Below are 15,720 nucleotides of genomic sequence, written 5' to 3' on the forward strand. Positions count from 1 at the left end.
ACCTCCTCTTGCGTTCGGTGGTGGAGGTAATAATGGGGAACAGCAAATATCAGGGCAATTAGCCCAGGTGCATGACATTGCATAACAAACAAAAAATAGCATGGCGTGTCTGCGTGTACACACACACACACACACACACACACACACACACACACACACACACACACACACACACACACACACACACACACACACGGTGGGGAACCGTGTGTGCGTGTGTGTGTTTGTGTGTGTGTGTGTGTGTTGAAAGATGGTTCAACTTGAAAGTTGAACTTGAAAGTTGAAAAGTTGAAAGATGGTTTGAAAAGATGGTTCAACTTACGACTGAACAGCGGACCTTTGTGGTTCCAACCTTTCACGAAACTGGAAGTTTGCAGCAAATTTGTGATGCGTTCAGGGAACGTTTCCCAGAACGGGAGCCTCCAGCAGCCAAAACCATCTGGGTGAATGTTAGAAAATACCAAGAGCATGGCACTCGCCTCCACCGCAACAAGGGGAATTCTGGTAGGACGCACACTGGGCGATCGGAAATGAACATTGCAGCAGTAAGGCAGCAAAATTTGGAGCATCCTAGGTATACCAGCGCAAGACGAAATGGGACGGGATTGCCTTTGGCAACATTCAACCGAATCACAAGACTGGACCTCCACCAACATCCATATCAGATTCACATCCGGCATCAACTTACGCCAGGGGATTTTGCCAGGAGGCTGGTTCTTGCCGGATGGTTGATAGCACGTTGCGAATCAGATGTCAATTTCCTGCGGTATCTCGTTATCGGCCACGAAGCTGCTTTCGCCATGGACGGCAAGGTCAATACCCATAATGTTCTTGAATATGCACCGACAGGACAACCCCCGGAATTAATTTTGACACCAACATGAATCGACAAAAGTGGACTGTTTGGTTGGGACTTTGTGGAAGTGGTCAGGTGATTGGACCATTTTTCTTTCAAAGGAATGTCAATGGTAACAGGTATCTGCAGATGATCAATGATGAAATTTTATCACAGCTGGAGGAGAACTTTGAGCGACAGGTTCATGGTGTCTTCAGATATCTCTGGTGGGCCCAAGACGGCATCCTACCAGAATTCCCCTTGTTGCGGTGGAGGCGAGTGCCATGCTCTTGGTATTTTCTAACATTCACCCAAATAATTTTGGCTGCTGGAGGCTCCCGTTCTGGGAAACGTTCCCTGAACGCATCACAAATTTGCTGAAAACTTCCAGTTTGGTGAAAGGTCGGAACCACAAAGGTCCGCTGTTCAGTCGTAAGTTGAACCATCTTTTCAATGACTCAGACTGTCTCTAAACCCATACACTGTAAACCCATCTTAAATACCCATCTTAAACAAAGGATGACGCAACCGACGATTACCAGACCAGCTTAACAATTTTACATAATCAACTTGGCAGTCGACAAGTAATGCGTCCATTTAAAACTGTCTTGCACCGATTCGCCAAACTTGTAAAAATGCGATTTGAACTTGTCATTTTCAATGAACATGTACTCGGTCATGTGTGACAGCAATGATGCATGAAAGGCATCAATGGAAAGCTGAAGATCTCCTCATAATTGGTAAACCACATGTAAATTGTCAAACTAAATAAACTTTGCAAAGCATCCCAAAGAAACAGCAAAACAACAACTCACTTTGATGTGAGGATGAGCCATGAGGTAATCGTTGGAGGTTCACCCGTTGTCAAGTGACAGTTTGAAGTTGGCATCATGTGAGTCCTTTTTTCTACAAACTATTTTTTCACACCTGAGAGGGATGTTGTTAGATGAGCAGTAAAATTACCTTTAAAACGATGTATAGGTTGTCTTTGTATTATTTTTTGGTTTTTGAATAATTCGTGCATTTGAGAGGTCACGTGACTCCTTCTTTGCCGAACTTATCGATCATGGCAACATCTTAATTAAGAGTTGTTTCTCACATATGATAACATATTTGATGATCAGAGCTCACCATCAAACTAATTATATTGATATCTGTGTTTAAATCCGATAAAATTTGGGCTTTTTATAAAGATTTGTGTATGTGGATCGACCTTCAGAGATCATGGCGATAGGTGGCAGCTCGGATGGTTTTAAGTTATGAATTGTGAGAAAATAACTGCTTTAAAACCCCTATTTAGGTGCAGGGTGATAAAAGATGTTATCCGAGAAAGTTTCATGCCAATTAACCTTGGGGGCTCAGAGGAGTAGGTTCACAAACAAACAAACAAACAAACGGACATTTTGCTTAATGTCATTTTGCGTATAAATATATATACGAGTATATACAGAGTGGTCCAGAAACCCTGGGCACATTTTGAAGAATGATACCTGCAACAAACAACTAAGTTTATTCTTCTTCTTTGGTGCAAAACAAAACATGATTACTCCTTAAACAGTCTAATCAGTCTAATATACATGAAACAGATCAGTTCAAATGTTCAAACTGCTTTCCTTCATTGTCTATGCATAGCTGTAGCCATGACAAAACACTCTGACACGCAGTTCTGCATGTTTCAGTCGTTAAGGCAGCAGTCTCATTACGGATTAATTGTTTGAAGTATCTAAGGGTCGTAGGATTCCTCGCATACACCTTGTTTGAGGAAACCCCAAAGGAAGAAATCACAGGGTGTTAAATCACAAGACTGCGGCGGCCATTCAACTGGACCATGACGGCCAATCCATTTGTCTGTTAAGTTCAAATCAAGGGCCTGGCGTACACTGGCAGCATAATGAGCAGGCGCACCATCATGCATGGACCACATTTGGCCATCATTGAGTGGAAATACATGCTGCTCCAACATTAGAAGGTAATTTGCAGCATTCACACTTTGTTCGAAAAATATTGGTCCAACAGAAGAAATGCCTCCAGAAGAAATGCCTGCCCAGACGGACACACTAGCTTGATACTGGACGTTGTGCTCAACAGTAAATCGTGGGTTGTCTACTGCCCATATCACGCTGTTATGATGATTCACAGAAACAGATAAAGTAAACTTGGATTCATCTGACCACAAGATCCTGTTCTTCAAATCATTATCCATGTCCATTAACCCAAGAAATTTCTTACATGCCTCAACACACCTGATAGTTGGTGAATTATTCTGGGTATGTATGGTTTTGCATTAAGGTCTTTTACTATTGTGCAAATCGATGATCGGCTTATGTTGGTGACGCTTGATAAACGACGAGTTGATAATGGTGTGTTACTGTCGAGTTGTTCTTGAATGACCGCTCTGCTTTCCTCAATTCGAACAGTACGAGGCTTACCTGGTGACTGTTTTGGAAGAATTCTGTCGGTTTCATCAAACTGCTTGTTTATTCTGCCGATGGTTCTTCTGTCAACTGGATCGGCGCCACATTCTTTGACAAGTTGTCTGAACTTCAGCCAAATTTCCAGATACACAATACAAGCGTACAGCGCAAATTTTCTGTCTCACGATATCCTCCGTCATATTAGGGCATCTAATTCGCAACGAACTGAAATAATGCAAAGACAAACGAGTGCAGGACAGTGAGTGAAGCTCACCCCGATCAATATCACGTGATGCACCTCACCGCGTTGCGTATCATGTGATGCCTGTGCGTGTTGAAGCGGTCACATCCAGTTTCGAGTAATCATGTTTTGTTTTGCACCAAAGAACAATAATAAACTTCGTTGTTTGTTGCAGGTATCGTTCTTCAAAATGTGCCCAGGGTTTCTGGACCACCCTGTGTAGTTGGTGGCGGAATGATAAATTGAGAAAAAAATAATTTAGCATAAAGAAGTGAGGGTAAGGCAATATAAAAGTGAAAATAAAAAGAAGATTGAGAGTAGACAGGTGTAAGGGGAGTGAACGGCGATGAATGGAGCACATAGAAGTGAAGGGGGGAGGTGGGAGAGGGAGAATCAAAAACCTGTGCCATTTTGTGTATGTATTATGTCGTTGGCTCAAATGAACCGTGGCCCAGCTCGAAACGAGTTTGCTTGCATTAAACCAAAACGAATTTGGATTTGCTTTCCATCAGCCTGGGCTGCGGCCTTGTGAGCCTGTCGCATCAAAGCCGGTTGTGACCTGCTTTGACACCATGAGGGAACACGGATCAAATGGACCTGATCAGGTTTTTCCATCGAATCCTATCCTTGCCGAACCACGCAGAATCACGACGACTAAGATTTACAGAATTTTTTTTCACAATAAATCCAGAAAGATATTAGAAATTCCTTCACTACTTGGTCGACATATCATGTACAAAATGGCAATCAATTGAAAATATTGTCCAATGTGCTTCCATTTTTCATGTGACACAAGATTAATGTTCCGAGTTGAGCACGACATAGAAAGTATCGCCTCTATATTCTTCTCCGTTTACTCACCCCTTCACCTTCAAATGTATACCCTTTCTTTGATACTACAAAAACAATGAAACAGCTCCTGGCTCCTTGTATTTGCATAATAAAATATTGTGAGAAACGCAAGCATGAAAGGACTGATTGAAGTTAATCTGAGAGAAGTGACTGCACCGAGCCATTGTTTACACATAATAACTGTAAAATACATCCTGGTATGGGGACACCCTGAACAAAAGTAATGTTGAAATATTTTTCTGTGTCTTTGCAAGTTGTTTTATTCGTGTTTTTGCAAAAACTTGTGCATTTGTTACAATGTAGCTGCTGAAGGCTAGCATTTTGGCAAAGGGTGCAAACAGTATCGGCCTTTTCTCTGGCTGTCCGTAAGGGTCAGTTGACGACTTCGGATGAGCCTCAGCTCCATTCCTTCCTCCCATGCACAAGCCGAAGCAATCCCCGACCCATCCTACCCCCATCGCCCTCCCGCTCGCCTGCTCGCTGGCGATAACATTATTCTTGCAACGTGACGGGATAGCAAAGTGACTTCTGCTTGGTTCACACAGTGACAAGGAGTCCGGAACAAAACCAAAGTGTGAAACACTGTGTAGTGATGCCTGTTCCCCATGATCTCCCTCCAACCCCTTTCCCCCCATTCCTCCCCACCTCACCATATTCACTGTCCATATCCAGACTTTGCTAGGCATGCCACGACCGATGCAAATTATTGTAGAGGGGCTGGTGGAAGGATGGTTCTGACTCAAAATAAGAGGACACCCCCCTAAAGATTTAAAGTAATTGCTGCAATATGAGGTTTTGTGGTGAAGGACAAAGATGGGAAGGAAAGGCTAATTACTCCAACCACTAGCGCCATAAATTTCACATCAGGAGCGAGTCTGGCATTTAGATTTTATGTGTGTGGAAGGCTGTGGATGCCAAAAGAGGGGTGACATCATTAAGTGTGATAGGAATGAAAATTGGAAAGACACATGAACCGCAAAGGGTAAGGGGAAGCGACCTCATGGAGGCCAGGATTTGAGTATAAAGCAAAGCAGAGGTGGAAGTAAAGGAAGAGTAGGATTTTTTGAATGGGGGTAAAGAAGCCTCCCACAGCCTCACGGAGGCACTAATATGAGAGGGAGGGAAAGAGAGTCAAAAAGAGAAATGGTTTGGAAACAGAAGAGGAGACAACGATGGAGGAAGGAGTGAAACAGGTGCTAAGGCTTTTAGGCCTCACAGAAGCCTGCCTATGAATACACCACTCACTTTACCCATATTGCACAGGATAAACAGGTCCAAACTCACTTCTTCCACTGAACGGAATTTCAGTCCCAACCGAAGTCATGTCCAACCATTTGGTAGAACTTCCGATTGAAAGGCTGAAAAAACTCCCGCAGTCTGGACAAAGCCTCTGGTTTAATGTTTGGGTGTTGACGGCCTTTGCTCTTCCCCAAGCAATGCAACTGTCCTTGGCTCTCAGCCTTTTTGAAACACGGGAAGCCCTTTGTGGTGTTGAAAGAGAAATTTTCCTCCGAGATGAGTGGCCTCAGACCGAGGAAGTGTTGAGCATGGGCAACCTCTGTCGCAGGATCCGTGACAAGCCGCTCGCCACTCACAAAGAGAAACTGCTTTCGGGAGAAGTAGTGGAGCCAGCGCTGCAGATGCTCGGCATACAGGCCGATGCGCAGAGCATTCCAGTGCGTTTCCACTATTCCCGCGCTCACATTTCGAAATGATAACTCTTCGAATGCAGGCAACCCCAGCCGCTTGCTCTGCGTCTGCGTGTAGTCGGAAATGGCACGAGTCACGGGGTCACGCACCACGACCAACAGCTTGGTGTTCCCATCCGCCATCGCTCGAATGCGCGCTGGAGCCTCTCGTGTCACGAAGTAGCTTGGGGTCTTTTCCATGGTCAGCTGTCCTTTGAGAGAAGGGGGCATTAGGCTCCTGGTGGGAGTTTGGAAAACAAAGAAAATGCATCAGGCTCATGGTGCTACACTCATTACACATTTCCAACAAAGCAAACTTCGCACTTGTTTAACATGAAGTATCATTATTCACAAGATATGCATCATTAGGGGTATATGTGCCAATAACCAGCTGGGAAGGTTGTTGCAGACACATCATTCCTCATGTCCGTTCATGACCATTTCTAGTTTCCCAAATCCTGTCTGGTTACGAATGAGATTTTGCTCGTACCTTTCTGCCACTCCTGTGTTATTCATCAGCTGCATGGGCCCTTACGGCTCTGCTCAATGAACTCATGACATAACTAGTTTTAGTTACCTGAGTTACCTGAAGGACACCCTGGGATCCTTAATGACCACCAAGCAATGCTGGCAAATGGGACACCCAGATTAACATCCATCAGAGGAACACACACTCGCCTTGCCTGTGAAACACCGGGATGACAGTTTATAGCTCGGTCGAGATTGGAACCCAGGTCAGACCACTCAGGGGTGAGTGTGCATACCTCTAGGCTAACCTGCCAGTCCTACCAATAAAGGAGCTGAGCGGAGAGGTAACGAGGTATGTTAAAAAAAAAATTTTAAACTGCAAATTTCCATGTATATTGCTAACTTTCTGGGATCAAAATGCTAATACACCCCCGATGTTGGTGCAGTAGAGGAAACACAGAGAAGGGAAAGTATTTCTGTCACTTCAAATCTAGTGTTATTAACAGTCGGCTTCGAGTGTTGCACGAAAAGCAGAAGGAAACCCCCCACATCTTGACTTCTTCACACACGTGTTTGACTCCCAGGTCCAAAGCATATAGAGGAGGGAAAAAAAAGCAAAACTCGGAATCACGTGATGCATGTAAAGTCTGGCTCAAGGTTCCTAAAACCCAGCGACTTATCTCAGTTCCTCGTATGTACTTTTGCTTGATGCAAATGAAGATGGATAGGCTGCTCAAAATTCTTCCAAAGAGACACCGAGCCAAGGTTTTCTGTTCATGCGGGAATGTTGGATGTGAAAGAATGGATCGCAATTATCAAAACTCCTAATCGTGGAAGTTCTTTTTCAACTGGGATGGTTGGGAGCTTTGAGGTTTTGAGTGATGCTCAAGCTTCGAAAAGGCTGCGAGTCGAGGAACCTGAACGTTTAAATTGAAGGGAGCCATTAAATTTGACGGCAACGGTTCAAAATCGAAGTACATTTGGGGCTTCGAGGTGATTCAGATGAGAATAAATCTCTTCATCAAGACACAAACTTTCTCCTTTTTCGGCCACATTGCTTTTCCGCTTTGTCTGCGCCTCTGCGTTGCTATCCTCAGTAGATTATATCCTCCAGGATTTCTGTGGCTGAAGCCCACACCTTTGACCATTTCTTGGAACACAAAGCTCATTCACTGAGCAACTGGAACTGCACTCGCTAGAGCACATACCTCCATCAGGCTCAACAGTTTACGTTTTGTATCCCACTGATAGACTGGATCTGCATATGGACTTTAACCAAAATCGAATCAGCTTGTTCTTGTCACCTAACCAAGCCATTCACCAAATTTAGTCCGAATCAGTCAATAACCTTTCAAAATATTGTGCTACATATCATTTTTGACCATATCTCTCAACTGTGAACAATGACTTCAAAATTATTGTATTCCGATTCAGATCTTCACCAAAATATAATCAATTTGTCCTTGGCGGACACCCAACCTCTCCACCAAGTTTAGTCAGAATCCTTCCGTAACTTTTTTAGATATCCTGCTCACAGACAGACAGATGAAAAAACACTCACAAAGCGACAGTTGGCAAAAGAGAACAAAGTAGAATGGCACTCATTAAAGCATCCTTTTGACTTCAAAAATAATTGGTGGTTGAATTCTGTGACCTGATATGCAAATCGTCTTCAAATTTATGTTAATCAGATGAAAATTGACAATTTTAGAAATTTGGCCTATGTTGACCTTAGGCTTATGTTGAGCTTTTGGCCTATGTTGACCGCAAATATAATTGGTGGTTGAATTAAGTTCACAGATATGCAAATCCCATTCAAATTTCAAGTCAATCGGATGAAAATTGACAATTTTTGAAATTTGGCCTATGTTGACCTTAGGCTTATGTTGAGCTTTTGGCCTATGTTGACCGCAAATATAATTGGTGGTTGAATTCAGTTCGCAGATATGCAAATCCTATTCAAATTTCAAGTGAATCGGGTGAAAATTGAGGATTTTAGAAATTTGACAAAAGTGGTTGACCTTTTGACCTATGTTGACCTCAAATATAATTGGTGGTTGAATTCAGTTAGCCGATATGCAAATCTTATTCAAATTTCAAGTCAATCGGGTGTAAATTGAGGATTTTAGAAATTTGACAAAAGTGGTTGACCTTTGGCATATGTTGACCTTTTTACCTTTTGACCTCAAAAATAAATAGGATTTTGTCGGACCACTAACTCTACCATTTGGTGATGTTTCGTGAGGATCAGTTTAAAATTGTGACCTGCAGGCAAGTATAAGTGAGTGGACAGACAAACACACAAACAGGAGTGATCAGCATACTTGTGAAAAAAAAATTTTTTTTGCCAAGTAACAAACGAGGGTGAAACATCACCTCCATACACTTTTGCTGGCATAGGTGATGTTTCACCCTCGTTTGTTACTTGGCAAAAAAAAAAAAAAATTCACAAGTATGCTGATCACTCCTGTTTGTGTGTTTGTCTGCCACTCACTTATACTTGCCTGCAGGTCACAATTTTAAACTGATCCTCACGAAACATCACCAAATGGTAGAGTTAGTGGTCCGACAAAATCCTATTTATTTTTGAGGTCAAAAGGTAAAAAGGTCAGCATATGCCAAAGGTCAACCACTTTTGTCAAATTTCTAAAATCCTCAATTTACACCCGATTGACTTGAAATTTGAATAAGATTTGCATATACCTGTTTTTCAGAGTAAAAAAGAAAGAAAATGTTTCAAGGTAGCAAGTAAACTACCCCCCTCATCAGAGACGAAAACTGGTTTGTATTAGTTTATTTACACAATGCCAAACCAGAATCAATCTCTCGAAGGTCATTCCCATTATTCATGCAATCGGTCATGCCTGGAGAAAAAAACCTCAGGGGACCGATGGCTTCGTTTGGCAAAAAAGTATCACCTGCCCAATGCAGGTTAAACCGGGCCATGAAGTTTGGGTGCAGAGCTTCTGCAGAGTCTGGGGAGTAGAGATTAAACGAATATTCTTTCGGGGGAAGAAAAAATCACTCGTCTTGATGCCGCCGAAGTGTCAAAGCTTAGCGAAGGATTTCCAAAAAAACCAAAAAAAAAACCGCAGCTGCACCTACAGGGGCTTTTCTGATGTTAAGCGGGCTGACTTCTTTCATCCAGGTAAGCCGTGACCTCACCGACTTAGCATTGCATCGAGAAGTACGTGCGGAAGTCACGATTCAGGAACACAGGCCGCCAAGTTGAATCATTTATAGGCAAAGCTGATCTCGGGGCGAACCAATAAACAAGGCTGGAATACCACTTGGCCTTGAGACTGTAATCATTCCTGATGCAATTGCAGATTTCATTCCGCCTCGCAGCACCGCAATATTCCCACATGATCTTCCCTCCATTGCTCTTTGGCATTCATCCCAATACCCTTGCCCGGAACATCCCACGAGCGTGCGTTGGCAACTCTCCCGTGCGGAACATACCCCCAACCGGCAGGCCTCGTCTCCTTGTGCCTTAGAAATGGCGCCAACATTTTGTCAAGCCCCCTTTCTTTCGGCCACCGCACAAGGTCATCTTTCCACATCTGTCGCCTTTAAATCATTCTACTTTTCAACAGCATTCCTCCAATAGCAGCAATCCCTCGCACAACTTGTTCCTCCCCGCGTAATCTGTCTTTGGATGAAAATCAAGTCGAAGGAATGCACGGTGCACAATCCTGTTCTGTGCTTGAAACGGTCCTGGAAGAGTTTTCCAGTGAAAACTGGGGGAAATGTAGTTAATCTACTTTTAAGCGCATAATCCAAATATCCCCAGTTTTGTTTTTTTAATGCATCCTGGGTAATCTGCTTCATAATCATGTTTGGATCAGACCATTTGGTGGAGCCTCTATAAGCACAGAAAGAAGAAAAGAACCACCTTTAGAGGCCATTTTTCCCCGCAGAGCAGGGGTTGGCCTTTTTTGGGCACCGTGGTCCCCTTTTTTAAGCAATATTTGATGACTGGATGCCCTGCCTGCCGCCAACCCTATTAGTCGCCTCTTGCGACACACAGGGATTTACCAGTGAACTGATACTCAATTTGCCGACCTCGGAAGGATGACAGGCTGAGTCAACCCCCTGGTCGTTAGTTCAGCAATCGACCGGGATTCGAACCCAAGATCCTAGGATCCCAAGCCAGCACCCTAACCGCTTAGCCAACACAAGGCTAAGAGCCTCTATAAGCACAAAGGGTAGAAATTATTCAAATGCCTCATTTCATAAGAGGCGTCGGGGCCTGTAAGGTCAGCCAAGCGGGTAACAGCAGAATGACTGCAGTCGGTGTGCGCTCCAGTGCTGGCATCGGGACGAGCACCTATCAGGTGGTGCGTGTTGAACCAACAGCAGAGCGATCCCCACCTGTAGTCATAGTCCATTCACGCCATGGACTGTTACAACGATCGTGTGAACCTGGCTCGAGGACTAATATAATATGTGTTCCGACACAATTAACTCCAACGCAGGAGGAAGCCATGCGCAATAGTTGCCAACCTATAGGTGTTTGCAAGACTTCACCGAGCTCTGCACCTGCAGGGGCTTTTGTCGGATCTGGATACTGATAGGTCGGATCTGGATTTGGGCCTGAAACAAAATCTAATCGGCTTGTTCTTGTCAGCTAACCAGCTCATCCACCAACTTTAGTCATAACTCATCCAATAACGTTTTTTTGAATATCATGTTTTATATCACTTTTCGCCCGATCTCTCATTGGCAAAGAATCACTTCTTTTTATTTTTTTGTATGCAAGATCGAGGCTCGTGTATGAGCTAACATTGATCATTAAAAAAGACAAACTGACACATGAAACATGATAAAGGGAGCGGGAGACAAGATGGAGAGCAAGGACATCGGGAGATCTGTGGGAGAGAGAGAGGGCTTGGGGGGAGGAGTCATGGGAAAAGGGGGGGGGGGAGGTAAAAAAAATAACAACACATGGACAATGCTAGGACTTCCAGGAAAGAAGTCGGGATTTCAAAAAAGAGATCTGGGGTGAAATTAGCGGGGGTAGAAAAGATCTGGGTTTTGGATGGGGGAAGATAAGAGATGGTGGTGAACAGCTGTTTTAAAGACCTGGATGGAGGAGTGGGATTGAAGAGAAGTTTGTTCCAGAGGCGGGAGAAAAGAGGCATGAAAGAGTGAAGGTGAGCAGAGAGTCTTGATTTTGGCAGTTTAACCATAAGAGGGTTGCAGGCAGATCTTGTGTGACCTGTAGGAATATTTGGGGGACAGAAAATTTAAATTTGAAATTTGGGGGACACTTAAAAATTAAATAATTCTCGTATCCGAATCCATATTCAGATCTTCATCAAAATCGAATCGATTAGTCCTCGTCACACACACAACCTGTCCACCTAGTTTCGTCCGAATCCGTCCATAAAGTTTTGAGATATCGTGCTCACAGACAGACAAACAGGCAAACAGGAGTGAAAACATAACCTCTGTCCATGTTTGGTTGGGTAGGTACGAATGCCTTCCAGCTCTTCTTTAAAATGCAGTAAATAAATAATCTCATAAAAACTAATGCTAACATAATATAACTCAAAATACACTACTCACAATAAGTTAGGGATATTGTGGGAGTGAGTTTTTTTAATTTTTTATAGGGGTTAGGGTTAGGGTTAGAATGTTCTTTGAACATCTTGAATGTTCTTTGGATTTTCTCCCCGAGTGGAAAGAGCAGGTCTCTCTTGATATTATTCTATCTCATGATGTTACTTTTTGGGGCCGATGTGCAAAAAAGTATCATTTTAGGAACAATCTCATTCTTGGTCTGCATCCACGACCTCTCTGATTCCCTGGAAAATTATTTTCTAAAAATGTTATCCTGGATCTTATCTTCAAATGCGGGTTTCAGAAGGTGGAATGGAGCCCTCCAGGTGTGGATGTGTCAGTCTGTGAGTGAGTTTGTGTGTGTGTGTGTGTGTGTGTGTGTGTGTGTGTGTGTGTGTGTGTGTGTGTGTGTGTGTGTGTGTGTGTGTGTGTGTGTGTGTGTGCATCTGTCCAGACAGTTTTATGGCCGAACAAACTTTATTATGATAATATGGAGAAGACAAATTAATAATTTTGTGCAAAGGTCAAAAGTCAGCATCACCTAAAATCATCAATTTTCATCCAATTTACCTGAAATTTAAATTTACCGTTTGGGTTTTGTCATTACATTTTCAACAAAGCTTTATTTATTATGATAATATTGACAAGTTAAAATTAATGATTTTGTCCAAAGGTCAAAGGTCAGCATCACCGAAAATCATCAATTTTCATCTAATTGACCTGAAATTTCAATTTACCATTTGAGTTTTGTCCTCAGCTTTTCAACAAAGCTTTATTATGATAATATGGAGAAGTTAAATTGGTAATTTTGTCAAAAGGTCAAAGGTCAGCATCACATAAAATCATCCGATTGACCTGAAATTGAAAGCATTTGCATATTGGGTCACTGAATTGGTTGACCAATCAAAAGCTAGGAGCTGATTGTTTTGTTTTTTAGATAAAAAGGTCAAAGGTCACGGTTGCATAAATTCGTCAATTTTCAAATTGAAAATTGCTTAAGAAATGTAATAGAAAATTGTACATCTTGCGTAATCTTCTTTGTGACCTTGAGACAATTGATATTGGCTACATAAGACCAGCGTTGGAGTATCGTGTACCTATTTTCAAAGCAGCCTTAACTAAACATCACAGGTGAACGACACAGCAGCACAGGTTCAGCACAGGTGAACAATTTGGGATGTATTCAAAAGAGATCCTGCAAAATTATGTCAGGGCAACGTTACACATCTTACCATCTTTCTTTGGAAACGTGTAAATTATAAACCCTGGAGGAACGACGATATAAGTTGTGTAAAGATTTTGCACTTTCTATTGAAACCCATCATTTGCATATAATGTGGTTACCATGGCAATAAGAGATATACCTTTTAATCTCAGGAAAGCACCAAAGTACTCACGGTACAAATGTCGAACGAAAATATTTCAAAGAAGTGCATTGTCCTTTATAATTGGTATTCTTAAGAGATTGTCGCACATGTCTCACATGTCGCACAAAGATTGTCGCACATGTCTCTCTTTTTAATATTTATCTTCTATTTGAAGTATGCCATTAATTCTGCATTTGTTTTGTTATTTCACTGAACTTTTTCTGGATTTATCTTTTTATCTTGTAAGCCATCATTGATTGAAAATTATGAATATGTATGTATATGTGTATGTATGTATGTGTATGTATGTATGTAATATGTATGTATGTGTATGTATGTGTATGTATGTATGTGTATGTATGTATGTAATATGTATGTATGTATTGTGTATGAATATGTATGTATGTGTATGTATATGTATGTGTATGTATGTATGTGTATTGTGTATGTATGTGTATTGTATGTACTAGGGCATGCCCGTACTATATATATATCTAAAATTATATCCCCCCCCTCTATTTACATGAAATGGTTTGGTCCATTCGCAAAGCCAAAGCGAACGGCTTGCGAGTACGGTGACAATCCCCCCCCCCTCTATTTACATGAAATGGTTTGGTCCAAAGCGAACGGCTTGCGAGTACGGTGACAATCCCCCCCCCCCCCCTCTATTTACATGAAATGGTTTGGTCCAAAGCGAACGGCTTGCGAGTACGGTGACAATCCCCCCCCTCTATTTACATGAAATGGTTTGGTCCAAAGCGAACGGCTTGCGGAGTTTGGTAAATAAATCGCCATAGCTCGGTAACTACTTGTCCGATTAATATGAAACCTTGAAAAGGCACATCCTCAGGTCCCCAGCAATATACCTGGCAAGTTTAAAGTATATCGGACCCGTGGTTGTCGAGAAACAGCGGTCACAGACACACAGACACACAGACACACAGACACACAGAGATTGCTGGAATTATAGATAGATGTATGTATGAATATGTATGTATGTGTATGTGTATTGTATGTATGTGTATGTGTATTGTGTATGTATGTGTATGTGTATGTGTATTGTATGTATGTGTATGTGTATTGTGTATGTATGTGTATTGTATGTACTAGGGCATGCCCGTACGATATATATATCTAAAATTATATCCCCCCCCCTATTTACATGAAATGGTTTGGTCCAAAGCGAACGGCTTGCGAGTGGTGACAATCCCCCCCCTCTATTTACATGCAATGGTTCGGTCCAAAGCGAACGGCTTCCGGAGTTTGGTAAAGAAATCGCCATCGCGTACACAAACGCGCAGGAAAGCGAATGAATCGCAAATTCGTTTTTATTAGTTGTAAAACATAATGCCCAATTATTCAATTAGCGCCAACGTATTTTGGCTGTTTGCAATTTAATCGCAAGGCAAAGTAGAAAGAGAAGAGGGAAAAAAAGAAAAGCCTTGCCTTGCTGCAAACAGCTGCTGCAAACAACAACAACATGGAAGGCTGCACTGTCCGGAAGTTGGCATATCGCAGTTACGATTATTTTAGTGTTAATGGCCAATTATTCAATTAGCGCCAACGTATTTTGGCTGTTTGCAATTTAATCGCAAGGAAAAGTAGAAAGAGAAGAGGGAAAAAAAGAAAAGCCTTGCATTAACGCATTAACGCTTGCATTGCATTAACGGTTCGGCACACGTGATAGCTCGCTGCTCTCTGATTGGTTGAAGCGTTTTTTGGACATAGCTCGGTAGGTACTTGTCCGATTAATTACAAACCTTGAAAAGGCACATCCTCGGGTCCCCAGCAATATACCTGGCAAGTTTCAAGTATATCGGACCCGTGGTTGTCGAGAAACAGCGGTCACAGACAAACACACAGACACACAGACACACAGACACACAGACACACAGACATACACACAGAGATTGCTGGAATTATAGATAGATGTATGTATGAATATGTATGTATGTGTATGTGTATGTGTATTGTATGTATGTATGTATGTATGAATATGTATGTATGTGTATGTGTATTGTATGTATGTGTATGTGTATTGTATGTATGTGTATTGTGTATGTATGTGTATTGTATGTGTGTATGTATGAATATGTATGTATGTGTATGTGTATTGTATGTATGTGTATGTGTATTGTGTATTGTATGTATGTGTATGTGTATTGTGTATTGTATGTATGTGTATATGTATTGTGTATGTATGTGTATGTGTATGTGTATTGTATGTATGTGTATGTGTATTGTGTATGTATGTGTATTGTATGTATGTATGAATATGTATGTATGTGTA

At 42.1% G+C, this 15,720-nt stretch overlaps 1 protein-coding gene and 1 long non-coding RNA gene across 2 annotated transcripts in view; one reads left to right on the forward strand and one right to left on the reverse strand.

Moving 5' to 3' along the window:
- The first annotated feature begins 1,844 nt into the window (after positions 1 to 1,844).
- Positions 1,845 to 5,458, forward strand: LOC144892378 (uncharacterized). The gene is made up of 2 exons (XR_013623576.1): positions 1,845 to 2,286; positions 3,714 to 5,458. It is a non-coding gene; the product is annotated as an uncharacterized LOC144892378 (long non-coding RNA).
- LOC137427045 (heparan sulfate glucosamine 3-O-sulfotransferase 6) overlaps positions 4,577 to 15,720 on the reverse strand; it is a 55,810-nt gene continuing 44,666 nt past the window's right edge. Inside the window, exon 2 of the mRNA XM_068116167.2 lies at positions 4,577 to 6,268. Coding sequence (XP_067972268.2) covers positions 5,647 to 6,268 — 622 coding nt within the window. The 3' untranslated portion in view covers positions 4,577 to 5,646. The remainder of the gene's footprint in view (positions 6,269 to 15,720) is intronic.

This window comes from Myxine glutinosa, chromosome 5 (genome assembly GCF_964187855.1).
Source record: "Myxine glutinosa chromosome 5, kmMyxGlut1.1, whole genome shotgun sequence".
Lineage (NCBI taxonomy): Eukaryota > Metazoa > Chordata > Myxini > Myxiniformes > Myxinidae > Myxine > Myxine glutinosa.